At 44.4% G+C, this 25,654-nt stretch overlaps 1 protein-coding gene across 3 annotated transcripts; it reads left to right on the top strand.

Annotated features, from left to right (window-relative positions):
• Nucleotides 1–3,133: 3,133 nt before the first annotated feature.
• On the top strand, nt 3,134–6,429 carry LOC122011505 (protein FMP32, mitochondrial-like). Of its 3 annotated transcripts, none has more exons than XM_042567899.1 (6): nt 3,134–3,561; nt 3,670–3,801; nt 3,889–3,948; nt 5,465–5,565; nt 5,990–6,056; nt 6,132–6,429. In XM_042567899.1, the coding sequence occupies exons 1-6, from the start codon at nt 3,409–3,411 to the stop codon at nt 6,258–6,260; spliced, it is 642 nt and encodes a 213-aa protein (XP_042423833.1). In that variant the 5' UTR covers nt 3,134–3,408; the 3' UTR covers nt 6,261–6,429. The 3 variants fall into 3 exon arrangements, with proteins under 3 accessions (XP_042423833.1, XP_042423832.1, XP_042423831.1); XM_042567898.1 differs by having other exon boundaries at nt 3,134–3,597; nt 6,141–6,429; XM_042567897.1 differs by having other exon boundaries at nt 3,134–3,597.
• The last annotated feature ends 19,225 nt before the right edge of the window (nt 6,430–25,654 follow it).

Here is a 25,654-nt window from a genome sequence, read left to right as displayed (position 1 = left end):
GGTTGACACATGGGTATATATTAGAGAATATATACTGAATGACCCGCCATGAGAATGTTTCATGGATCGTTATATGAGTGACATAAACATTCTCATGTGACTATTGGTATGAATAGTCCTTGGACCCGAAGTCACTACGGTTCCCTACATAAAGAATTGTGTATTTTGGTATCGGCAAACGTCACCTGTAATAAGGTGAACAATAAAGTCGATCACTGGGTATGCAATAAATTATGCGGAGGGATGTGAGTAATGTAGATGGGATCTATCCCTTCCATATGACGGAAGCGATATCTGTGGACCCCTTAATTAGTAGGACACAAGAAAGCATGGTCATGCGCAAATGAGTCAATATGAGATATTGAGTTTATTTGATTGAGTGTGTCTACTTAGAGATCAACAAACACAAAGGTTGGTAAGAGGATGACACGTTCTATGCTTCATTGACCAATCTAGATATCAAGGATAGAGGGACCAAGTCATACAAGATAATAGCCACGGACAGGTTAGGTCGGATCTCGACTTTCTCATCACTTGGGTAGCAATGATGCCTTGCTAGATGCCACTCATTGTTTATGTATCTAAATGTTGATTTAGGTACATTACCAACGTTGCGAGAACCTATTGGGTCATACACAAAAAATAAGTAGATTTGGAGATGAGTTCATATGATGAATCATTGGATTAAGCCTAATCCGAATTGAGCTTATTGAATTAGACTCAATTGGATCTAATTATTGGATTAAGTCCAATTTAAACCAGACTCAAGGAGTCAATTCGAATTAATGAAATAGTGATTCATTGGATTTGAATTGCATGAGATTAATTGAGTAAGACTCGATTGAATTAGACTTGAGTTAGACTCAAGTGAATTAGACTTGAGTTAAACTCAAGTGAGGAGACTTGAGTTAGACTCAAGTGAGGAGACTTGAGTTAGACTCAAGTGAGGATTAATGGAGATATTCATTGAAATTCGAAATTTAATGAATCATTTCATTCAATTTTCGAAATTGAATTTGAAATAAGAAGTTTCAAGTGTGGTCCTTAATGAAGTGTAAATGTTCATTAAGGCTATTAATGCTAATTAAGTGTTTTCATTGAATGAAAATACTTAAGCATTTTTATCTTCATTTTGGTGTACTTCTTCATTCTTCTTGCCCTTCTCCTCTCTTGGCCGAAATCCTTTCTCTAGGTTGCTAGCATAACCTATCTCCATTTTTATGAGTTTGTGAGACAAACGAACACTTGTTCGTGTGGATACCGTAGAGGCGCGAACATGTGAGTGTGCTAAGATCCAAGCTATCTGGAGTCCGTGAGCACACATCAAAGGTATAATCTCTCATGCTCTTATGTAAACTTAGTATATTTTCTTTCCCTTCGCATGGATCTCCTAGAGGAACTAGATGGTTCCCGCTGCGCATAAGCGTGTTTAGCGCTCTAGTTTTTTATACACATCTCAATGAGATGCTTGCTTAATATATCAAAGTATAAGTCTCCATGACTAAGATGACTTGTATACCTCAAGTCGAAGGAAACTTACACTCGTGCTGCAATAAAAATTTCACAGACATATCTATATATATGTAGAGAACCATATGAAGTCTTACAACGAGTCACTCCAATGAACTAGTTACCATAACTAGCATCCATGTTTAACTCTCGACATCCTAATGTCTCAAGCCAATGAGAAAATAGTTGCTTGGCCGAACCAAAGAGTATAACCCGTACTAGTTTTATAGAATTGATGGTGTCCGAATACATCAATTCGACGAGTAGGAAAATTTCAATATATTCATAATTGCACGTGTAGAGATAATCACTAGTTACGATCCAATCACAAATTCTCTCATGCTATGAATTATATTACGGGCATTCAGTAATGAGTTTAAGACAATCAAACATATAATATTCACTCAAATAGTGAATCTATACTTATCAAACAAATAGAAAACCGTAAGGCAATTGCCTTAAGACATCCCTCAAATTCTAACAGGGGACTTTAGGTGAAAATCCAGGTGGTCGCGAATCAGGTAAAAGTCTAGATGGGTCGTGGAGCGAATATTCAACATAAAGACCTGAAGTCTTGGGCGCTGAGCAAAAGTCCAATCGATCTGGAAGACCAATTTGACAATAGATAACTTCTCCTGAGAGGAGTAGGTGAGGATACATTTCTTCGTTGAAGCAACAGTAGACGTCGGTTTGACCTAGAGTTTTCGGAGGAAATCTGAAAGTCATAATCGGACAGTCCGAAGGCTGTCATAAATTATTTTTAGGGGTGTAAATAAACTAAACCGCTTATGAGTTACTTTGGTGACAAAATTATCACGAGAACTATTCGGTATTTACAGTCATCTAGTATGATTTTAGTTGTCTTTCATCGTTGTTGAGCTAGAATTTTGTTATATTTGGGTCGCTAATTATTGGATCGGTAAAAGAATGTGCAATGATGCTGATAGTTCCCAAAAATGCAAACTTGTATCAAGATGTGTACTAGTATTCGATAAAGATTCGCTAAAGATGTAATATTGGATCTCTTGGTTCGTAAATTATGGATCAGGGGATGATTCATTGTATAAGGACCATTGATTTAGATAGATTCCACTTTTAAATAGGTGGGGTCTATCCAAATTAAGGGTTTCAAAAAATGGATCATCCTCTGATCCGTAAATTATGGACCAAAGGATTCGTGCCCTTTTTGTTGCTATTGATTCTGAAATAGAATGATCTATCAGGAAAATTGATAGACTGTAATATGCCTTTTATTGCAATTGATTATCTCATTTCCATTTCTGTTTACCGCTCTAATCCTTAATTTTTTCCCTTATTTTTGTTTATAGAGAAGGTGAAAATTGAGAATGGATGGAGTTACACGTATTACGTGTAGGAGAGGCTGAGACCTAATAAATTATTAATATATTGATATAAAAATTAAAAATATATAATATAAAAATATATATATATATATATATATTAAATATAATTTGAATTTCACTAGATAATAAAAATATGTATTTTTATATGTGGTATATTGTTTATATATTATATAAAAATATGGATAATGAATAAATTTTTTGGAATAATAATAAATAAAATAAACAATACTATAAATAATATTATACAGCTTGCGATCAGAATTTGAATCGCGATTCTTTACCCTAAGCTTCACGAAAGCCGCGCCGCCTCCCTCTTCTCCTAGGGTTTCGTCGCACCCTTGTTTTTTTTTCCTGTAACTTCGCCGCCTTCCTTTTCCCCTATATTTTCACAAGGGCCGCGCCGCCTTCCTTTTCGAGCCGCGCGACCTAGGAGTAGCATTGACGAAGCGGGAAAGAGGGATAAGAAGCATTGCCTGTTTTTTAGCTTCCCTAGTAGATCGTTTTTGCATATATCATCTTCTTATTTTCCCTCATAATGTCAAGCGTATCCCTCGCATCCCTCGTTTATAGGAGAGGCGGTGCTAATCTAGGATTTCGATGTTTGTCGTTGATACGGCCCATTGATTTCCATTTGTCCGATTCTTCTCCACTATTACGACATTTCTCTTCGCAGCTTGTGAAGACTCATGTAAATAAAGTTTATCTTGCCGACACGTTAGCTTTGGTAGATTTTATTCACAATAGTATATTTACATAGAATGATTTTCTTATTGCTAAGTGTTTGACTTTTTTTCAGGTTAGAAAATTGGAAGCACAAGGATTGCCGACCAAACAAGCAGAGGCTATCGCATCAACTATCACAGAAACATTAAACAATAGTTTGGGGAATATGACATACTCATTTGTCTCAAAATCTGAGATGGATAAGGTTTATGATATCTCTTTCATTATTTTTTTTTAGGTTTTCTATGTCTTTATTTACAAAAGTTGATAACTTATTTTAATGTTTATATAGATTGAGAAGATTCAAGATTCTAATTTATCAAAATTCAAGTCTGAAATGAAAAGCACACAGGTAATAATAAGTGTAGATATAATTTTTTTATACTTTGTTTAGATAATTGACAAATAATTTTATTTATTTTAAAGATTGCTATGCCATAACTAATTACCCTTTTTATTTGCTTGACTTTTAATATTTATATTTAACCAATTGATTTTTTTTTTGTTCAATAGTGTTTTGTGTGTCAAAAAGTTACAACTTATATGATTCTAATGAATACTAAAATATGTTGGAGTGTCATTATTTTCTTGACACTCTTTGTTGATAATATTATTCAAAGTGATCATATATTTAATGAGTTCATGTTAATATTTTTACTTTCCAACTAGCTGATTTATATTTAACTAGTTTTAGAGTTTATTTTTATGTATAGGTTAACCATTGGTAGGTTAGATCATAAGTTCATTCTGTCATCAGTTAGTTTATTATTTATTGGTACAAAAGGTTTTACTTTTTAGCCTATTATTATGGTTACTCGTATAAAGTCAAGTGGCCTATTATCTCCCATCAAATTGGAGAATACATTGCGTTAGAGAAATTTATTTAGATGCTGTGTTGAAAATATACAAAGTGTATCAATTTTGAGTCATAGTTACTTTCTAATGTTAAATTCACTGTTGTTGTTTATTTCTTTATCGTCATTATGAAATTCTAAAAGGGAGATTATTTACCAAATAATCCATTCATGCTAGACACAACAGATAATTTTTTTAGTGAATGCATCCAATCTAGTTGAATGCATATAACCAGTTACCTCTAGTTTCATTGTGAACATGAGAATTTAGTTTTGGGAAGGAGATGTAATTAAAAAAAATGCATAAAGTGCTGTCGAGTTTGAACCTCATGCCAAGTTTGAGTTTAGGTTGTGAAATTTCAATTAGGTCAAACCTTAATATGATAGTGATTTACCGTTCATTTTACTTTATTATTTTGAAAAATAGAATAAAAGGTTATCAACCAACAAATGATTCACTAATAATGCAAATCAAAGTCTACAATAAGTATGTCTCTAGTATTTGATTTGGGTAAATGAACCATTTATCCCTCTGCCATGTTTTATCATGCAATCTGCTATATGTATTGCTTGAGCTGAGCTTTTAGGTCGTATAAAATTATCATTATGATAATATTTCAGATTTATGTGACGTTGAATTGTATTTAGGCTTTTATTCTTATGCCCTATTTTGGTTTAAAAATTATTTAACTTTTTAACCTTATATTTATTTCACTTTTGTATTTAGATTCAATGACATTGCCTAGAATAGACACCATCATTAATTATACAATTTTATTATTAAAATTTGATTAATTTTTTATAAATATCAAAGTAGTGAATGTCTCTAAAAATAATATTATTTTATTACATATGTCAAATAGGTGTCGATTAATTAGATTATTTTATTATGTTTTTTTATGATAGATTATTTAAAAAATGCTAAATATACCAATGATGTAATTTCAATTTTTCATTCAAATCTATTACCTTATCATTGTTAATTACACTTATGAGTTTATCTTTTGATTATAGGAGCATCATTTTTCGTTGTTACAACAAGAGACTAGAAAACTTCAAGGGGATATTGAGAAAGTCACTGCTGGACATTGTTTGGATTTAAATCTTGAAAGAGGGTAATAATTTGGCTATGTTTTTTATCATAATACTTTTCAAAGTTTGCGTTGTTTTGTATTGATTGAAGACACTATTCTATTTTGACTAGTAAGTTATTAATGTTCGTTTAAACTTGGTAGATTTGCTTTAGAAATAATAAATTAATCACCAAGTGTGTTGATTTATAATCTAATATAGATTTTCTATAAATAACCTTTCTACTTAATGAGTAGTGACAAATTTCAACTTGAGTATTGTTGAATCCATTGTGTAGGTAATGAGCTAAAGATATTTAATCGTGTTATTTTATCATGTTTCTAAATAATTTTTGCTTTCATGGAATGTCTAATAGACTATACATTTATTAGTGGAATTGCATTAAGTTTATAATGTACTATAATAGATGTTCATTAGTTTTCTTAAAACATTTCTTTTCTTAATTAGGCGCATACGTGATGAACTAACTAAGCAGGCTGCAGAAAATACTGAACTCACTAATAAACTCGACCGGGTAAAGTACTTTGTATTGGGTATATTTTAATAGTTTTTGTTTATTTAGCATTAATATGTTTTTTTTGTTCATTAGGAAATTCAGTCGTTGAGAACACACTTAGAGACTACAAAGTACGATGCTATAAAATATCGGATTGGTACTCTCGTTTCATTATCATCAATTGGTCTTATTATTGTGCAAATTTGGCTGTTAAATCTATGAACGGTTTCTGATCTTTTCATACAAAGTCTATTGATGTTGAGATAATTTTAATGGTTCTGTTTTTTTTTTTAAATAAAAAATAAGTTTCATGCATGTGTAAGCTAATATATTTTGAGGTTCTCAATTTCTTAAATTGTTTTTAATAATATTCATTTTTCTTATTCTCAAATTTATCAATTGCCCGAAGAACTAGGTTTATCATAGTGGTTCCTTTTTTTGGACAACAGATTAGGTTTTTTTTTCATGCTATCCAACAATTATTGAACTTATCTTTCCATGAGCGATAAGATATGTGAATTTAATATCAATAAATGGATATGATAAACTTGGTTTTATGTTGAACAGTAATTATAATAAATTTAGCAGTGACCTTAAGTAGTTCCAAATAGAAATTTAAAATCGAATCTTTTTTAGTAAATTAGATTCTATAATTAATTGGTCAAATAGAAATTTTGAAAAAAAATACAAAATTCCTTTAATATATATTTTTATTTATAATGCTCTTTTTTAGTTTTTATTTCATACAAATGGGAATGCAACATGGATTTCTTCATGATAAACAGTGTATTATCATATAATTTGGTTCATAACGTAAGATTAAATTATCATGATAATTAAAAAACTGTTTTTTTATTACTCAATTCTCATTCAATCTATATAATATATTTATGGCAAAAGATGATTTGTTTGTATAGTCATGGCATGTATAAGATTTGTTTGGATGTGTTAAATTTTAATACCAAGACTTCATATAATAACACCTTATATCTTAACACAATCCATCTATAATATATATATATTTTGGAATGACCTATTATCACCCATGTGTAAGAGATCCCAAGAATTCTCTTTGTTTTTTGAGTTTATATTCCTTTTTCTCAGGTTACGTACTATTACTTAAAATTTTTCCTAACTATTTCTAGGGGTGTAATCGAGTCGAGCTGAATTCTTGAATGTTTGAGTTTGGTTTGTTTATAATTGTACTAAGCTCGAGTTTTATTTAATGAATATATTCATGTCTCATGAGCTATTCGAGTTTTTATCGAGCCTAAACGAGTTTAATAAATATAGATTATAAATTAAATATTTATTAAAAATCAAATTATATATTTATATAAAATTATAATATTCTTATTAAAGTTTATAATTTTATTCTAATAAATAAATTTAATATATCTTATTAATATTTTTTTAAGTAGAGTGTAAAATTTAGAAATTCAATATTAAAACTATCATTTTTTTTTTATTTAAAAGTTGATTTATTAATTTAACGAACGTGTTCACGAGTTAAAGAGTCGAGCATTGCGAAGCTTGAGTTTGGTTTGTTTATCTTAACGAGTCTCATTAAACAAGTTTTTATTGAATCGAGTTTTGAATAGTTCACGAGTGGCTTCTTAATCAATTTTAAGGTGTACCTATAAGAAGTGAAACATAAGCGTTTTATAATTGTGAAGTGTGATCAATATAATAATTTCCTGTGTTTAAATTTATGACTGCACTTTAATGGATAAATATTTATTTAGATTGGGATGAGTTCTAACCTAGTGCTGACAGTCCGTGGATTATAGTATTGTGTGAATGGATTTAAAACTTAAACAAATTTAATCTACTGGTTGAGCTATTTAACCCGTCATTATCACTTGATACTTGATGTGCTAAAAGAAAGAATAGCTTAATCTCTCTTCTTTTATTCGTAGGATCTTACAGGGTAATAGTCTATTGACTTTACTTCTTCCGGCTTATATCCTGACTATAACCATGTGACTTACAATAAGAAAGGGCTCTCACTTTTTCTTTCCTCCGCTATAGCTCGGTCCTTCGCACTTTGGAATAGAGAACTGCTTTTCCCACTCGCTTGACACCTTTTCCTTTCGGTCCTATATTGATTTTTTACCCTTATATCCTTCTCCGTCTTTTCCTGTCCACGTTTTTTTTTGAGTTCTGTTTTTTTTAGTTCTTATTGATTTTATTTTTTTTGTTAATCAATTTTTTTTATTTTTTATCAATTTTTTTTATTAGTTTTATTCTTTTTGAATATTTTTTTTATTATATGTTTGTAATTTTCATTTATTTTTTATGGTAGATTTTATGAGTATTATTTGTAAAAAAATTTAAAAGTATAAAAATATAGATTAAAATTAAAATTATATATATATAATTAAAAAAATACTAACAAGAAATGGTAAAGATATTTATAGTTTACGAATAATTTTTTTTTTCAAATGAAGAGTATATGTAATACTATATAAAAATATATAAAAAAATTAAAAATTTTAATCAATATTACCTCCAAATTCTGCTCCCGACGCGTTTAGTGGTATACTTATTACTTTGTATCATAAATGAACACGTGTCCTATAACGAGCGACACATCCTTTAACTTCATACGATGAATATTGTCGTCACCACTTTGGAATGGATGATACAGGGTAATAAGGGTGTAAGAAAACTTGCACGAAGTGATTGCTAACATGAGCAATAGTTATTTCTCGACGTTCTTGGTTTGAAACTGAAGAAGTTCTTAATGACAAGTGAGTAAAACAACTAACATTCTCACCAAATGTATACAGTACAAGATTGTACCTTGATGCAATAACAATTCTCAAAGACAAAGTCCATCCGATACATTTCTAATGCCCACAGCTCAAATCAATTCAATGAAAATAATAAATTGACTATCAAATTCTGCTCCTGATATGTTTGGTGGTGTATCTAGTACTTCGTATCATAACTGAACAAATGTTAAAAATTATATAAAATAAAAAAAATAATAAATAAAATTGATTAAAAATAAAACTAAATAAAAATTAAATAAATTGAAAAAAATAGAATTAAGGGTGTTAAAATAAAATAACTTATTATTTTAAAGAAAAAGGGAGTATAAAGGTAATTTAAAAGGAGAGAGGGGTGGATGCTGTCAGCAGGAATGGGAGAAACAATTTACTTTGGAATATATAATAGACACTTTCGAATCTCCCCTCTTTCATTCATCTCATATGCACTGTTAATCACGAAAGAGGATCGAAGACTTTTGTTATTAATATTCTCTGATCTAAGTTATGATCCTTATCGAGCAGGAAATAGGAGGACATAGGAATATGAGAGGACAAATAGCAATTAGCAGGGCTTGTTCACGAGTGGCTGCACATGAACTAGAAGAAGCCACAGACATACACGAATGCCCTGTCAGAAGGAATCACTGTATAAAAGGAGACGACGATCGGCCGGTGAGAGGGTTCTCCGCATTAATACCCCACAATAAAGGGAGTGAGCGCACCACCAATCCACAAATAGCCAATGCCATCCTATCCATTCCCATTTCCTTAGAATCCGGGGATCAATATTGATACTAAAGCTTTCCCGAGTGAACAGTGCTGCGAATGATAGTGGTATTTCACGGCTACATATGAAGGGTATATATAGCTCCATCCATATCCAGTACATCACTCACTGATTTTCCTCCGTCCTAGAGGTCAACAAGGACAAGGTTCTCCTCGAGAGCATAAAGCGGGCAACAATCTTTCGTGCAGCTCTCTCAGTGGCGTGATATGCAACAAAACTCGAGTGATTGGAAAGATTCCATATAGCTGACTTGACTCTTTCTCTAGCAGAGTTGAAGAGTACTCGGCAAAAGAAAGATGAGTAAGCCCTTTCTTTTGTTAGGAGATGGAGGGATCTGTGATCTTTGATGATGTCACAAAAAGATCAGTTTATCGCTGCCCAGCCAGAAAGAAGATCTCGGATGGGGCTCGATTCAAGAGCTTGCAATTGCCATTTTAAAACCCGAAGTACAGACAAAAGCAAAGCGGAGCGGAGAAGTGGACACCTGACTTTACAGGCTCATGATTGGTCTAATCAGTCGGGAGATAGCTTGAACTGACTGAATCCCTCGTCAGTGGGAGGTAAGCAGAGGACTCCCGGCCTCTTCCTCTCTGGAATGACTAGTAACCGGTCTTCTACCCCACACTCCTTTGCAATGAGTAGGACCCCTGACTCTCCAATCCAATAGGTCTAATGTAATGGCACTCGGAACCATCCCATGACCATGTAACCCTGTAGGCAGTAGTTGGCATGAGAGCAATAGCCACCCATCCTTTATAGGAAGCTAGTTTTATGGTAACAAAAGATGATTCGCTCGTCCTAACAGCCCTGCCAATGTGCCTCTGGGATAACACAAAGGAACACATATAAACTAAGTTTTAAATTAACTTTAAGTGGGAAGCAGAGAAACTCCGCCCCTCTCACTTGGCTCCCCTACTGGTACTCATCACAATCAATTGGCAGACTAGTCTCTCAATGGGAAGCCGGGCTCTTTCCTATTCCAATCATTCATTTCGTGTCATGAGGAATGATCTCGTCCGAAGGCTGAGTCGGACGGAGGCTGGTCACGGTGGCCTGGTTGTTGACGGAAAGTCGTAGGTGATCCGGCTCCCACGGGTGGCTGACGCTGCTGCAGGACCATGCGCACACTCAGACAATCCCCCCTCTCACGTTAGAGACCGAAACCCAGGGAAAAAGTCCCCGGATCAGGCCCTCCGACGCTCAAGTCAGGTCCTTTTTCCCCAGAAAAAACAGAGAGAGACCGAAAAAACGACTGAAAGCGAAAAGTTGTGGCAAAAGTGACGAGGGAGTGTGTGCGCGTACCTGCGTACGAGGAATCTCCTCCTTTTTATGCACCTGCCTCGCTTCCAGAACCTGCCATCCTGTCAGAAAACGTTAGACGCTGGGCTTTGTCGTATATCCCCGACACCTGTCGTGCTGCTATTGGTTGTGAAGACATCTTCTTGTTTAGGAACCTCCGCCTTTACACAGGAGTTTTGTCTTGTAGTGAAGGACATCCGTCAGGCTACTATTGGTTATGAGAGCATCTTCTCCTTTAGGAACCTCCGCCTTCGCGCGCATCATTAGTATGTAATGATTATCCCTGACGGACCATTGAGATTCTCCGACCCCCGCACTGCTTAGTTCATCCGCTCCGTTGTGACCTGCACCTGCCTCGCATCCTCCGATCGGCTCTAGCCTCTAAGTGTCACCTGCCAGTCGGACTGATTCCGAACGGCTCTGTCGATCCCGGTCTATGATCTGTAGTTTGCACTCCCGGGCCTCCGAATCGCAGACCCGCAGACCGAGCTGTCTCTACACAGCTATGCCGATCCCGACCTGTATCCTGCGCTTTATATTTCCTGGCCCTCAACCGCAGACCTGTAGATCGAGCTATTTCTGATCAGTTCTGCCGATTCCGACCTCGTGACTTGTACCTCGCCTGTCGTCTCCCTTCGTTCTCCTACTGCTTTGCCCCTTCGATCAACAAGTCTGTCTGGCCTCTGGCTACCCCCTATGCTCAACTCTGACTGTCCCGTCAGCTTGACTATTTGACCGCCAAGTCGCCTTGACTATTGACTGTCACATCCTCTTGACTCTTGACCGCCATATGGCCTTGACCCTTCTCCCCTTTCCTTCTGGGGGCCCTGAATTACCAACCGTATCACAAGCCTCCCCCACAAGTCTAGTCGAAGGAGGACGACAGTCTGACTGACTAGACCTCCGCACATCTCTGTGACCTCAGCATATCTCTGTGGCCTCAGCATATCTCCGTGTTTCTACCTCAGCATATCTTTGTGACCTCAGCATATCTCTGCGCGCTCTGCTTCCTGCCTCACGCGTCAACCTTTGTGTCGCGTCGCCTGGGCTCTCACATCAACCTTTGTGTCGCGTCTCCTGGGATACCATGCCTCCTTAATTGCGTCGCCAGTCGCATGGGGCGCCGTTCCCACGCAGTTGCTTTGACTTGGCCACCCGCCTTCTTTATAAAGAGCCTCACGGTCACTTCTTTATTCCATCCTTCCTCTTTCATGCCTTCCTACTTCCTTTTGCTAACCCGTGTTCCACCAGCTTCTTTCCCACATGATGCATTCTCCTTCTTCTGAGGAGGTTGATCAACCACCCTCCCAAGTGATGATAAATCAACTCGCCTTGCTACTTTCCGCGAGGGAACGCGAACTGGAGCGCGTGTCCCAAGAGCGGGCTCGCCAGACGGCTGCCCTGCATTCCATGGAAGCTCAGTATCATCTCGTAAAGTATTGCGTGCATGCGGAGAAGGCGAGGAAAGAGGAATGCCAGGCTAGCCTGCAGCGCCAACTCAGCCTTCAGGAACGCTTGAAACAAGAGCATGAAGCGGAGCTATCTCTCCTCCGTGCGTATCTTGACGACAAGCAAGACACGATCTCCCAGCAACAAACAGTCATCAACTCCCTACACGCGCAGCTGGCTCGAGCCTTGAACGCCCCAGAGGCTCCTGAGTCCTCAGACATTTTTTCACACGGCAGTGCTCATTCTCCATGACCAATCCTTTCCCCGAGTTAAGACTAGCTCGGGCCATAGTTGTCTCAGTGGCTCCTTCTCCGCAAAACGTTCCCTCTTGTAGCCTTAGCTGTATCGCCTGCTTATGGAACTGTGCTGCTGTACCTGTATATCTGTCTTTTTCCGGCGTAGTCTTTCCTGCTCAAATTTCATCTAGCAAGCATTTTTAGAAACTGGCCCGTATGTGAGAGCCAAGAGTTGCTTCATGATTCCTTTTCATGTATGAATTTTGGATAATAAAACCGACATAGTGCTTGAGACTTAAAACTGTAATGAACGTGCAAAACCTGATTTCGTAGTTAATATTGACGCTCTAGGGGTAGGGTAGATGGCCTCCCGCATCCCGTGCCTTGCGTATTTGCTGCATATTTGCAATTTGCGTAAAATAAAGCCAGATGTAGCTGACCTGATTATTTGAAAACGCTTCGCTCAATGTGAGGCATATCCCTATGAAATGTAGTTAGGTGTGGGCGCCGAGCTCACTTATGATTTTCGCAGGGGAGTTGATTTTTGATTCCCGCGTGGGGGCCGACCTGAAAGGTCGTTGGGCGTGAGGACAGAGCTCACTTTTGATTCTCGCATGGGAGCCGACCTGAAAGGTCGTTGGGCGTGAGAACAGAGCTCACTTATAACTCACACTGGGGCGAGAGTCTGGGACTACCGACCTAAAAGGTCGTTGGGCGTGAGCACCGGGCTCACTTATAATTCTCGCATGGGAGCCGACCTGAAAGGTCGTTGGGCGTGAGAACAGAGCTCACTTATAACTCGCACTGAGGCGAGAATCTGGGATACTCCGGTCCGAGATCGGTGGCGATGGCACTGGTCCGAGACCAGTAATGATACTCCGGTCCGAGACCAGTAATGATACTCCGGTCCGAGACCGGTGGCGATGGTGCTGGTCCGAGACCAGTAATGATACTCCGGTCCGAGACCGGTGGCGATGGTGCTGGTCCGAGACCAGTAAGAACTCCAAACGGCAAAGGCATAGATGCGTTGCTCTTCTTCGCCTTCATTCGTCTCGCTCATGCCGACCTGATCGCTTTGGTTGATCTGGTCGTCATTGTTGGCTTTGCGCGTCGCATTTCTTCCTGCAATTGCACTATGTACGATATAGAATTAAGAATAGAGGAGGGAGCGTAGAGACCTTACTCAACCCCTGGGCCACAGTGCCCTTGCAGCTTATGATGACCCCACAGTTCTCGCGATGCGCCTGGTTAGCTGCTCAGATCAGGGGCTGTCTACGCAGGGCTACTTGCCCGGATGGTCCGAGCAAGCAACACCCCCACAGGCCTGTTTGCTACTTTTCTGATCTGGCAATCACTCCCGCTGTCCTACCCTGTCTTACTTGCGACCCTTTTGCATTACCTAGCTTCTGCAGCTTCATGAAACTTCCCGCCTAGCCTTGAGCCTTTCACGAAGAATGCTTCTTTTTTGAGGCCACGCCCCTTCATGATTACCTTGCCTTGTCAATCCTTAATGCACTTCTTCTCGGGGTGACACCTGTCCGATGCCTTTACTGCGCATGCCTCCTGATGCCAGCTTCTGACCCTTTTTTGCACCCTTCGGCGCTTACTTCCTATCAGACGGCGCTGGGGCACATTACCCAAAAAGATACTCGGCTCGACTCTCGATGTTTCCTAGGAATGAATGGGCTTTATAAACCCTAAAGGCAGTCTGCTTTCCTTACTCTGACGCTTCGCTATCCTCCTCCCTTCGTCGCGACCGTTTCTAGCAGTGCAGTTCCTCGTCTTCCTGCTTGCGCCCGACCTGTGACCCCTCTTGTCTTCATCCCCCTCACCTGCTTACTCCTCGTAATCATGGATGGCAAGGAACCCTTCTGGTATTTACGTTACATCTCTGATTTAGACCATCACGACCTGTCTTCACTGCAATCCAACTTGGGGTTAGGCGCCGCATATGAGTTTCGTCTTCCCTCGCCAGATGAACCTCTTTCTTCTCCTCCCGAAGGGTTTATCACTGTTTTTAGGGATCAAATCTTAGGCGGTCTTCGCTTTCCTTTGCATCCTTTTTTCTCCGAGTTGAGTCAGTATTGCGGTATTGGCGTCTCTCAGTTTGCCCCCAATGTATTCTGAGCGGTCTGCGGAACCATCATCTTGTGCCGCATTTATCAAATTCCCTTGACCGCTAGACTATTCCATCACTTCTATTCCTTCCGGCGAGCCGAAGCGGGGGTATTCAACGTTCAGGCCAAGCCGGGCCATAAGTTTTTTGATGACTTACCTTCTTCCAATAAAGGCTGGAGATCTCGCTTTTTCTTCCTCAAGCCCCCTGCCCCCTTAACCGGGCCCTCTCAATGGCGTTCCCTCCTTGCTTCGGACTTCCCTTCACATGTCCATGAACCTGCCTGCTCCGCAGCTGCGGATAAGTTGAGAGGTGTTGTTGTTCGCCTGTCGGTGCTGATGCTAGAAGGCATTTTGCACGCTTTTGGTCTTAGCCCTGTTTCCACAGAAATCGGAGCTCCTTTTGGTAAGTTGTTATTTTTTTTGTACACTGCTCTTCGCTAACTGAGGTGCTTTTTCCTCTTGTATTTGTAGTGGCTGCCCTCCTCCGTTCTTTCGCCTGTCAAGAGACACCCTCGGTGGCCGTTCTGCAAGCTCTGAACGAAGAGCTGACGCAATGTCTACCTTCTGATCCCACCGTCGCCGCCGGTCCGCAGCTTTCGGAACCCCGGACTTCTGATGCGGAGGACGCCCCGATGCTTATTGAGTCACCTGCTCTCAACCCTGCAGACTCAGCCCTACCCCGCATCTCTGATCATCCTACGGCTGAGCCGTCGCCCGCAGGACAAGTGCCTTCTCTCACTCCAACTATGAAGCTGCGCCTTACACGCAAGGGCAAGAGAACGGCCCCAGTCACCGCAACTTCTCCTCCACCTCCTCGTCGTCAACGCGTAGTGAGCATCTCTTCCCCCACCAGGTCCTCGGACACGAGCTCGACCCAAGAGACAAGCTTGGCCCGGGAGAAGGCCTCTGATCTGGAGGTGGCAAACCCGCCATTGGACCTGACCGCTCCGGTGCCAATCCAGAGTACATTACCTGCCCCGCCTTCGTCCTCTGGCGATCAGCCCCCGGACTCGTTGACTCCCTCCGCCTCTCCTCTTCTCGTGCTTGTGAGCTCGGCCATGCCGACTCTGAACCTGCCTTCTGCAGACCTAGCCTTTGAAGCGTCCTGGAGGCTCCCTTCAGAGACCGACCCGGCCTACGCGCCCGCTGCCGACTTATCGCCTATCTTCGGTAGGGTCGACTTCTATGGGGACCTGGCCATCTCCTGGCAATCAGCCAATCAGCAGTTCTGGGAGAGCAGTTCCCCTTTGGAGGAGTTTGATCAAATTGCTCGCTCCCTAGTAGCGGTAAGCTCTTTCTCTTCTTCTTCCTGGTATCCGTGTGTTTCTGTAACCCCCTTTCTCTTTTTCCGGCCACTTGTAGACCTGCTCCGCGAGTCTGAGCGCCGTGCAACGAGCGACCGAGCTTCAGCGAGAGAACGCGGCGCTCAAGGCACGTCTTCAGGAACTAGAGCACCCTGCGGCTTCCTCAGCTCCTCCTGAGCCTTCTCTTGGAAGCTTGGATGCTTATCTGCGTGTCGCCGGGGAGTCGGCGGCCTCTGCTCGGGCCATTTCCCATGCTGCCTTCGATAAACTTCAACAGTTGGAGGCGGCCTTGAAGACAAGTTTGTCTTCCTTTGCTTCTGAAGCGGATCGTCATCAAGCGACAGTTTCTGAGCTGAAAGCCAAAGAGGCAGAGCTGCTCTCCCAATCAGAGGAGTTGACGCTGCTACGGCAAGGTCAGGAGCTCTTGCAAATGGGGTTGCCCGATGCCCAGGCCCTGGCTAGTGCCGCCGCTAGCCGGGAAGCAACCATGCGGACTCAGTGGGAAGCTTGCCAAGCCACTCTCCAATCCTTGCAAGCGGAGTTATTGAAGGTCCAGGAAGCAGTGTCTCAAGGCCAGAGCGATTTATCCGTGGCCCGCGCCGAGGTTGCCGAGAACAAGAACAGTTTGGAAGCGTACCGAGCTGGCGAATCAGAGCGGCTAAAGGCGTACAGACTGGCCTACGTCCGCTCTTCCTTCTTCCTCCATAAGCTGTGACGCTGGATGGTCTTGTTGCTGTGTCATGGGGCCGCTGGCGGGGTCAGACAGGCCTTTGAGGAAGGTTTCCTACGCTCGGCACCTCCTGCCACCTTCTTGGACACAGCTCGCCTAACCAGGGAATTGTCGCAGGAAACCTTCCCTTCCTTCGAAGCGGATGAGGGGCTTTTCCTCTTGGAGGCTCCTCCCCCTGTGGCCGATCAGGCTCCCATGGATGTTTCTGCCCGGGCTCTTCCTGCTGCTGTTTCTGAAGCGTCTGCTGAACCTGCGTCTCTCCCCAGAGTACTGACCGACCCCGTACTCCTTCCGCTGGCCCTTGGTGACCTTGCCTCCTCTTCCTCAGATATTGTGTAGTTGGAACCATATTGTAATGTTTACCTTTTATGTGGCGATGCCAAACCTTCCCTGATTGTACTTGTTCGTGTGGTCGTATTGAACTTAGGACGACTGTACTTAACCTGCCCTTGTTTATTTTGCTTTTGCTACGTCGCTCTCCTCCCAATAGTCGCTTTTATACCGAGCCTGATGAGGGCCCGCATTTACTTTTTGTCTTTGACGCATGTCCACGAAGCCCGCTGATCTGCTCCACCTTTCTTTCTGAGGGCCGCTTCCACACACCTTTGTCCTCACGAGGCAATCACCTGTTCGGCGAAAAGCTGGCTGGACTGAGTGTGTCCCTTTTTCCCCTTTTTTCTCTTTCCTCTTTTTTCGTACCTCATGAGGCGCCTCGTACCTCGAGCCCTTGCCTTTCCTATAATGCCCTCTGGTTATATTCTCGAGGCTTATCACAGAGCGCTCCCTGTCTATCTTCGCCCCTGTATCAACCGTCCGTTGTTAACTTACAAAAATATCCTTCCTCCACCATACCTATAAGTATCTTCTTCCTCTCTCCCTTCTGTTATGATTCGCCATCACCACGGAACACTCAAACGTCGCCGCCGCCGACTGACTTTTCCTAAGACTGCGCCGCGCTCCTTCCTTTTCTCCAAGCCTCTTCTTTTCGTCTGTTCTTTCTATCTCCTGAGATAATCTCCCCTGCAATGGCCTCTCCTTCTTGGATCTCTTCGTGGGCGGAGCACTTTCCAGACGCTTCGACTTTCGCCGAGTTGGATTGGGATGACCTACGGTATACTTATGAAATCCCTACTAGCTTTCGCCCCATCATCCCCACCGGTGTGAACCTGTACTTCGATCCTCCGCCTGGTTCGTGTACTTTCTTTACTGAACAATTTGCATCTGGCCTTCGCCTGCCCCCTCATCCTTTTTTGTCTGGAGTGTGTCGCTACTTTAAGATTCCCCTAGGTCAGCTAACTCCCAATTTCATAAAGATTCTATGTGGCTTCGTAATACTCTGCGAAGTTTGTGAGGTTTCCTGGTCAGCCCCCCTTTTTCACTGCTTCTTCGCTCTCGCTCGGCACGCCAACGGTCTTTTTGATTTTCAAGCCCGTAGCCAAACTGCTTTCTTTTCTCCTCTTCCTCCTCCCAGTGCTAACTGGAAGAAAAAGTTCTTTTTTCTCCGGTTTCTAGAGGAAACAGATTGGCTCATGTATTGGCAACCTGAGCTGCCTCTAACTCCGGCGCTGGACGAATTTCACATGGATCTCCCCTATGCTACGGCTGCCACTCAAATGGAGGATTGGCGCTTGAATCTGACAAGACTGCTATCTGAAGACCTACTTTCTTTTTTCAGGCTGAGCCACTCTACCTCTGACACACCGCGCTCCTTAGGTAAGTTCGTGTTGAGTGCCTCCTTTTCGATCACTTTCCCTGTGAGAATGACTTCTCGTGTTGGCGCCTTCAGCTGAGGTTTTGCATCGTGCGTCAGAGGTTCTGCCCTTGCCCCTCAGTGATCTGGAAATACTGCGGCGCGGTCGGGCAATCTTGGATAGGAGGCTACTCCCTCATCTTGGATCTGCCTCGTTCGGGGCAGCGACTCAGCCTGCTCCCAGCCCTGCCTCACACGCCGCTTCTCCTTCGCCTGCCGCCTCGAGCCGAGGTCGGGGTCGTGATCAGGCTGCTCGCCCGGCTAGACGCGTCTTCCGAGGAGCCTTCCGGGCCTCCAGACGTGGCCGCGCAGCCATTCATCGCGTAGGTCGAGGCTCATCTGGTCGAGACGCCCCAGACCGGGGTGCTGCAGCCCTTTCACAGGGCGAGCCCTGTTCTGATGATTCTGACCCTGACGACCAGCCCCTGCTTCATAGACGGCATCGAAGACCAGGTCTGACATCATAAACGCTTGCTCCTGTTCCTCATACTATCCAATTGCCCCCCCCCCCCCCCCCCTACTACCGTGGTCGGCTCTAACACCCTTCCCTCCTTATTTTTGTTTTCTTTATCTGGCAGCCTCTCCCAACCCCTATAGGGGAAGACCAGCTGCATTCCGCTCTGCCCCTACTCTTGTCGAGGAAGACAGTTCAGACGAGCAAAATGCGTCAGCGCCAACTGAGTCTGTTCCCGAGCCACCTCCTGCTCCTGGTTCCGACGCCGGCCCTTCTCGACCTTCCTCCTCCGCCCGCCATCGTTACAGGACCACCATCCCCTCTGAAGCTGCTCTAGCTCGGCGGCATGACGCCCCCACGAGCCTTCTGATGATGAAAGACTGCCTCGGCAGTTTGTGGGCAGAGAGCATGAGTCAAATGGGTAGCGCGCCGCCGTTAGTCCAGATGGATAGGTTCTCGAAGTCCTGGGCCAAAGTACGTACTCCTCACCTTACCCTTGCTATTGTATTGCCCTAACTGAAGGTTATATCTTCCGCCCAGACTCACGCAGAATCTTTGGTGCTGAACCAATCCTTCCACACCCTTCATCATGAAAGCAAAGAACTCCGAGAGAGAGTTTTTGAATTAGAGCTGCAACTGAACGACCCTGCCCAAGCCAGTTATGCTTTGCGAGCGGAGATTCAAGCCCTAACCAATCAGACCGACCGTCAAAAATGGTCCCTGATACAGGTGAAAGATGAGCTCCGAGCTATGAGGGAGGAGAGAGCTGCATCTGAGGCAGGGTATCAGCAACAGCTAGCCCATCAGGCTCAGGAAATACAGTCCAAGGATACTCTTCTGCAGGAGAAGAACAATAAACTGGAGGTTCAGGCGGCACAGTTGGAGACTCAAGGGGCTGAGCTGGAGGCCATGAGGGCGGAACTATCCCAGTCTCGGGCGGCTTTGACAGGAGTATCCACTGCCCTGGCGGTCTATCAAGAAGAAGAGGCTGATCGTTGCCTGCGAAGTCGAAGGTCCTATCTGAGCTCTCCTGAATTTTTATCCCAGGCTGGGGCACGCTTTGCTGCGTCCGTACCATACACGGCGGCTGGAGTTATCAGGCAACTGCATGCACAGGACTTCTTGAGGTCCGTCCCCTCCGCAGACTTTTGGATCACGACCAAATCATTCAAGGCTTTCCGGATGAGATTTTTGCTCCTTTCAAATGATCTGTACCAGCCACTTAAACTGAGAAACTTTTACATGTACACATGCCTTTTCGAATTTTTACTTGACTATCCTACTGTCTCCATGCCCCTCGCCTGACCCGGCCTACGTCAACAGAGTCAGCCCCCTCAAACTCGATAGGGCTGTAGGTAGTTAGCACTACAAGGTCGATCCAGCTTCCTTCCTTGAGCGTCCTGCAAATAATAGGCCTCCGATGCCAATTTCTTGATAACTTTGTATGGTCCGTCCCATTGAGGAGCCAACTTCGTCACTTCCCCTAAGGGCTTCATTTGCTTCCAGACGAGGTCTCCTTCTCCGAAGAATCGGGAGATCACCCTTCTATTATAGTTTTGCCTCATTCTCTGTCTATAGGCCTCCAACCTGGCAGCTGTTTGTTCACGGATTTCGCTGATGAAATCTAGCTCAACCAGCCGTCGCTCTGCGTTCCCTTCATCATACATCATTCTTCTCACGGACGGTATCCCGACCTCCAGAGGTACCACTGCTTCATTGCCATATACTAAATGGAAAGGTGTCAGACCTGTACTTTCTCGGGGTGTCGTACGATAGATCCACAAAATGCTCGGCAGCTCGTCCACCCAACTGCCTCCCGTGTGATCCAGCTTGACTTTGAGCCCCCGCACTATTTCTCGATTGACTACCTCTGTCTGACCATTGCTTTGCGGATGAGCCACCGAAGTGAAGGCCTGAGTTATGCCGAACCCCTTGCACCAATTTTATATTTTGCGTCCTTGAAATTGTCTGCCATTGTCCGACACCAATTTGTGAGGCAAGCCGAATCTGCAAAAGATGTTCTTCCATAAGAACTGGATCACCGCATCTTCAGTGATTCTGGCCAGAGCTTCCGCTTCCACCCACTTGGAGAAATAATCTACTGCTACCAGCAAGAAACATCTTTGCCCCGTAGCCATCGGGAAAGGTCCCACGATATCCATACCCCACTGGTCAAACGGGCAAGACACTATAGAAGTTCTCAGCAGCTCTGTAGGTCGGTGCGTCAGGTTCTGGTACCTTTGGCACGACAAACAAGTATTCACCAGCTTCTGTGCGTCCCTCTGCAAGGTAGGCCAGAAATACCCCGCCAATAGTACTTTCCGAGCCAGCGTTCTCCCACCTGCGTGATTGCCGCAGCACCCCAAATGTATCTCCCGTAAGGCCTGATCTGCTTCTTCCCTATTCAAGCACTTGAGCAGAGGCCTGGAGAAAGACTTTTTGTACAATTGATCTCCGATCATAACATAAGAATGAGCCTGTCTCCTGAGCATGCGCGCCTCTTCTAAGTTGGTGGGTACAACTCCTTGCTGGAGGACGCTTATTATGGGTGCCCTCCAATCAATTACTTCTTCCAGGTTATTTTGTAGATCTATCTGAGCTACAAGGAAGGTCTGTGCTATAGACATGTCAAATGTCCAAGTGGTCAGGGAGCTGGCCATTTTAGCTAACTCATCCGCTTTTTCATTTTCAGCCCTGGGAATCTTAGTGACTGTGACCTCTTTGAAATCTTTCCTCATCTTCTCATAGGCTTCCTTGTAAACTTGCATCTTTTCGTTGTTTGCTTCAAAATGTCCGGTCACCTGCTGAGTTACTAGCTGCGTATCCGAGTATATTACGACTCGGCTTGCCCCCACATGCTGAGCTGCTTGCAAACCTATTAATAGGGCTTCATACTCTGCCTCATTGTTGGTACCTCTGAAATTTAGCCGTACAGCCAGCTGCATAATGTCTCCCTGCGGAGATATTAGAAGTGCACCCACACCACTTCCCCGATGGGTAGCTGATCCGTCTACATAAATTTTCCAGACCTCCTCCGAGTCTGCTTGATAAACTTCTGTCAAGAAATCTGCCAGAGCCTGTGCTTTGATCGCAGTTCTAGGCTGATACTGTATATTATATTCCCCTAGCTCGGTTGCCCATTTGATAAGCCGACCGGCTACCTCCACCTTGGTGAGAGCTCGACCCATTGTACTATTTGTCAGGACGGTGATGGGATGCGCCAAAAAATACGATCGGAGGCGTCAAGCCATGAGAACAAGTCCGTAAACCAATTTTTCCAGGACTGAATACCGAGACTCGGCCCCCTTCAATAGATGGCTGAAAAAATACACTGGCCGTTGTACATTGTCTTGCTTTTTAACCAGCACGGCCCCCACGGCCTCGGGGGTGGCTGACAAGTAGACCCAAAGGGGCTCTCCCACAACATGCTTGAACAGTGATGGCAAGGACTCCAGGTATTGCTTTAGCTCCTCAAAGGCCTGTGTGCATTCTTCCGTCCACTGAAACTTGGCCGCTTTACTGAGCACTTTGAAGAAGGGCGCCGCTCGATCTGTAGATCTGGAGATGAATTGGGACAGTGCTGTTATCCTGCCGACCAGCTTCTGTGTTTCCTTCAGATTCTGAGGGATCTGCATGTTCCGAAGTGCTTGAACCTTCTCAGGATTGGCTTCTATCCCTCGTTTAGTCACCAGGTAGCCCAGAAACTTCCCTCCTTTGGCCCCGAACAGACATTTCAGGGGATTCAGCTTTACCCCATATTGCCTCAGAGTCCCACAGGTCTCTTCTACATCTTTTATTAGAGTGGACGCCAGGGGGGACTTGATTAGGATGTCGTCAACATAGACCTCTACGTTCCGCCCGATCTGACTCCGAAAGACTTTGTCCATTATCCTTTGGTAGGTAGCCCCAGCGTTCCTGAGTCCAAATGGCATGACCGTATAGCAAAAAGTACCGTCGGCCGTTATGAAGCTGATTTTCTCCTGATACTCCCTAGCCAAGGGTATCTGATGATATTCTTGATAAGCGTCCATCATGCATATCCTCTCACAGCTAGCAGTTGAATCCACCACCTGATCGATCCGCGGGAGAGGGTAACAGTCTTTGGGGGTGGCTTTGTTGAGGTCGCGAAAGTCTATGCACACCCTCCACTTATTGTTAGGCTTTTTTACCAATACAACGTTAGAAAACCAGGACGGGAATTGCACCTCTCGAGCATGTCCTGTCTTCCTGAGCTGATCCACTTCAGCTCGGATAATCTTATTCTGGTCGGCAGAGAAGTTTCTCTTCTTCTGCTTGACTGGCTTGGCCTCAGGTATAATATGCAGCTTGTGCTTAGCTACTTTTGGTTTGACCCCGGGCAGCTCTTCCGGTGACCAAGCAAAAATGTCCCTATTGCGGATCAGACACTGTATCAGCTCCGACTTAAGTTCCGGTGGTAAGTCACTAGCAATGCGAGTGATGCTCTCTGCTCTGTCCGCATGCAGCCGAATTTCTTCCCAAGGGATAGGCTCCTCGGCAATAGGCAGAGACTCCTCTTGGATAGCGTGTACTCCCCCATCCTGCATCCTCCGGCTCTTGCGCGCCTCCACCCGGACCATATCAATGTAGCAGCTGCGGGACACCTTCTGCTTTCCCTTGACTTCCCCGACCTGCTCGCCGACCGGAAACTTGATCTTTTGGTGAAAAGTGGAGACGGCAGCCTGGAATTCATGCAGAGCTGGCCTTTCCAGAATGACGTTGTAGGAGGAAGGCGAATCAACCACTATAAAGGTACTCCTCCGGATGCGCACCAGTGGCTCTGTGCCCATGGAGATGGCCAGCTTGATCTGACCCATGGGCTTGACTTCGTTGCCTGTGAACCCGTACAAAGAAGTGGTTACGGGTTGGAGCTCAGCAGCGTCAATCTGCATCTCCTCGAACGCAGCTTTGAATAAAATGTTGACCGAGCTCCCGGTATCTACAAAGACCCGAGCTACTCGGCTGTTAGCGATAACGGCCTTGATTATGAGGGCGTCGTCGTGGGGCAGTTCCAGGCCCTCCAAATCTTGTGGCCCAAAGCTAATGACAGGGCCAGACGCCTGCTCGTGGCTGCACCCCACAGCTCCCACATACAATCGTCGACCGTGTGACTTACGGGCTCGGCCTGAGTCCCCTTCGGTGGGCCCTCCTGAAATCATATCGATCTCTCGCACAGCAGCGTTGCCCCGATTCTCCAGTTCTCCGGCATCTCTTCGGTCTTCCCCGAGGCCAGCTTGGTTAGATGGGCCGGCTAGGTCGGGTCGGGTCTGACGAGCACGCCTAGCTGCAGCCCGTTCTTCTTCCATTCTCTGTATTTGGGGCGCCAACTCCGGGGGAGGTAAGCCCTGCTCTGCAGCTCGCCTGGAGTTACGGGCGAATTGGAAGCAGTTACTGAGATCGTGCGTCCTGGACCGATGATATGTGCAATATGGTGCTCCCCTTGGTCCAGGCCTGGGCGCGTGTATGGCAGCGACCCGCGGAGCTGGCCTGACTCCTTGAGCGGGCTGAGGGGCAGGTCTGGGTTGAACGCGCTGAAAGGGCTGAGCTGGTTGGGGTGCTCTCCTTTCAGGTCGGTTGCCAGGAGTCACCGTCTTTTCAGCCTTCCGCCTAGCGGCCTGAGCTTCCTCCACCTTGATGTAGCAAGAAGCTTTCTCCACCATATCGTCAAAACTCCGGGCAGGGTTCTTGATGAGGTCCCTAAAGAACTCCCCTTCTCGCAATCCGTGGGAGAAGGCGCTCATCAATATTTCTGAGGTGGCGGAGGGGACGTCATTGGCCACCTGACTGAACCGGTTGATGTAGCTTCGCAAGGGCTCGGTCGAATCCTGCTTGAGAGCAAAAAGACAGTGGTCGATTTTTTGATACTTACGACTACTGGCGAAACGGCGTAGGAAGGCCGTTTTGAAATCCATGAAGCGATTGATGGACTCTGGGGGCAATCCATTGAACCACTTCTGCGCCGACCCGGACAGGGTGTGTAGGAATACTCGGCATTTGACAGTATCGTTGTATTGATACAAGATAACCGCGTTCTTGAACTTTCGCAGGTGTTCTTCCGGGTCCTTGCTCCCATCGTATTCTCCAATGTTCGGGGCTCGGTAACCCCTAGGCAGACTTTCCCTCAGGATCTGAGCCGAGAAAGGTACCTTGTCATCCGGATCTTCAGACAAATCTATGGCAGAGGCTATAGCTTTTCCCTTTCCTGCATCCCGGGGTGGATGTAGAGAGCTCTCTGCCACCGACGCCTGCGGCTCTTCTTTCTTCGGACTATGCTCGCGAGGTCCAGGCTAATGATAGTTGCGGCGAGGCTCTCGGAATGAAGTACGAGGGAGTTCTTCCTGCTGCTTCCTCTTTGAGCCCCTGTCGGAGGCAGGAGATGGTTCTTTAGACGCTTCGGGCGCCAGGCGAGGCCGCGAAACCGTTCCTTGTTTTTCAGAGGCGGCTTGCTTCCTGACCTCCTTGAAGAGCTCGTACTCCTCCGCAGTCATGGTGACATTAATCCTCCTGCTGGAACTTCGACCAGAGTCCTCCATCTTCACGCTTCGGCTCAGGCTATTGTGTTTCTCACAGACGGCGCCAAATTTGATCCCGTCCGAAGGTTGAGTCGGACGGAGGCTGGTCGCGGTGGCCTGGTTGTTGACGGAAAGTCGTAGGTGATCCGTCTCCCACGGGTGGCTGACGCTGCTGCAGAACC

The sequence above is a fragment of the Zingiber officinale genome, chromosome 8A (assembly GCF_018446385.1).
Source record: "Zingiber officinale cultivar Zhangliang chromosome 8A, Zo_v1.1, whole genome shotgun sequence".
Lineage (NCBI taxonomy): Eukaryota > Viridiplantae > Streptophyta > Magnoliopsida > Zingiberales > Zingiberaceae > Zingiber > Zingiber officinale.
The sequence above is the reverse complement of the archived record's forward strand: the minus strand, read 5'-3'. Positions and strand labels throughout refer to the sequence as shown.

What these genes read in the sequence shown, in the direction of transcription:
- LOC122011505 (XM_042567897.1), top strand. Translation starts at nt 3,409, where the DNA reads ATGTCAAGCGTATCCCTCGCATCCCTCGTTTATAGGAGAGGCGGTGCT. An exon ending in CAAAATCTGAGATGGATAAG is followed by an intron (nt 3,802 to 3,888) that starts GTTTATGATATC and finishes ATGTTTATATAG; the next exon opens with ATTGAGAAGATTCAAGATTC. An exon ending in TCACTAATAAACTCGACCGG is followed by an intron (nt 6,057 to 6,131) that starts GTAAAGTACTTT and finishes TTTGTTCATTAG; the next exon opens with GAAATTCAGTCGTTGAGAAC.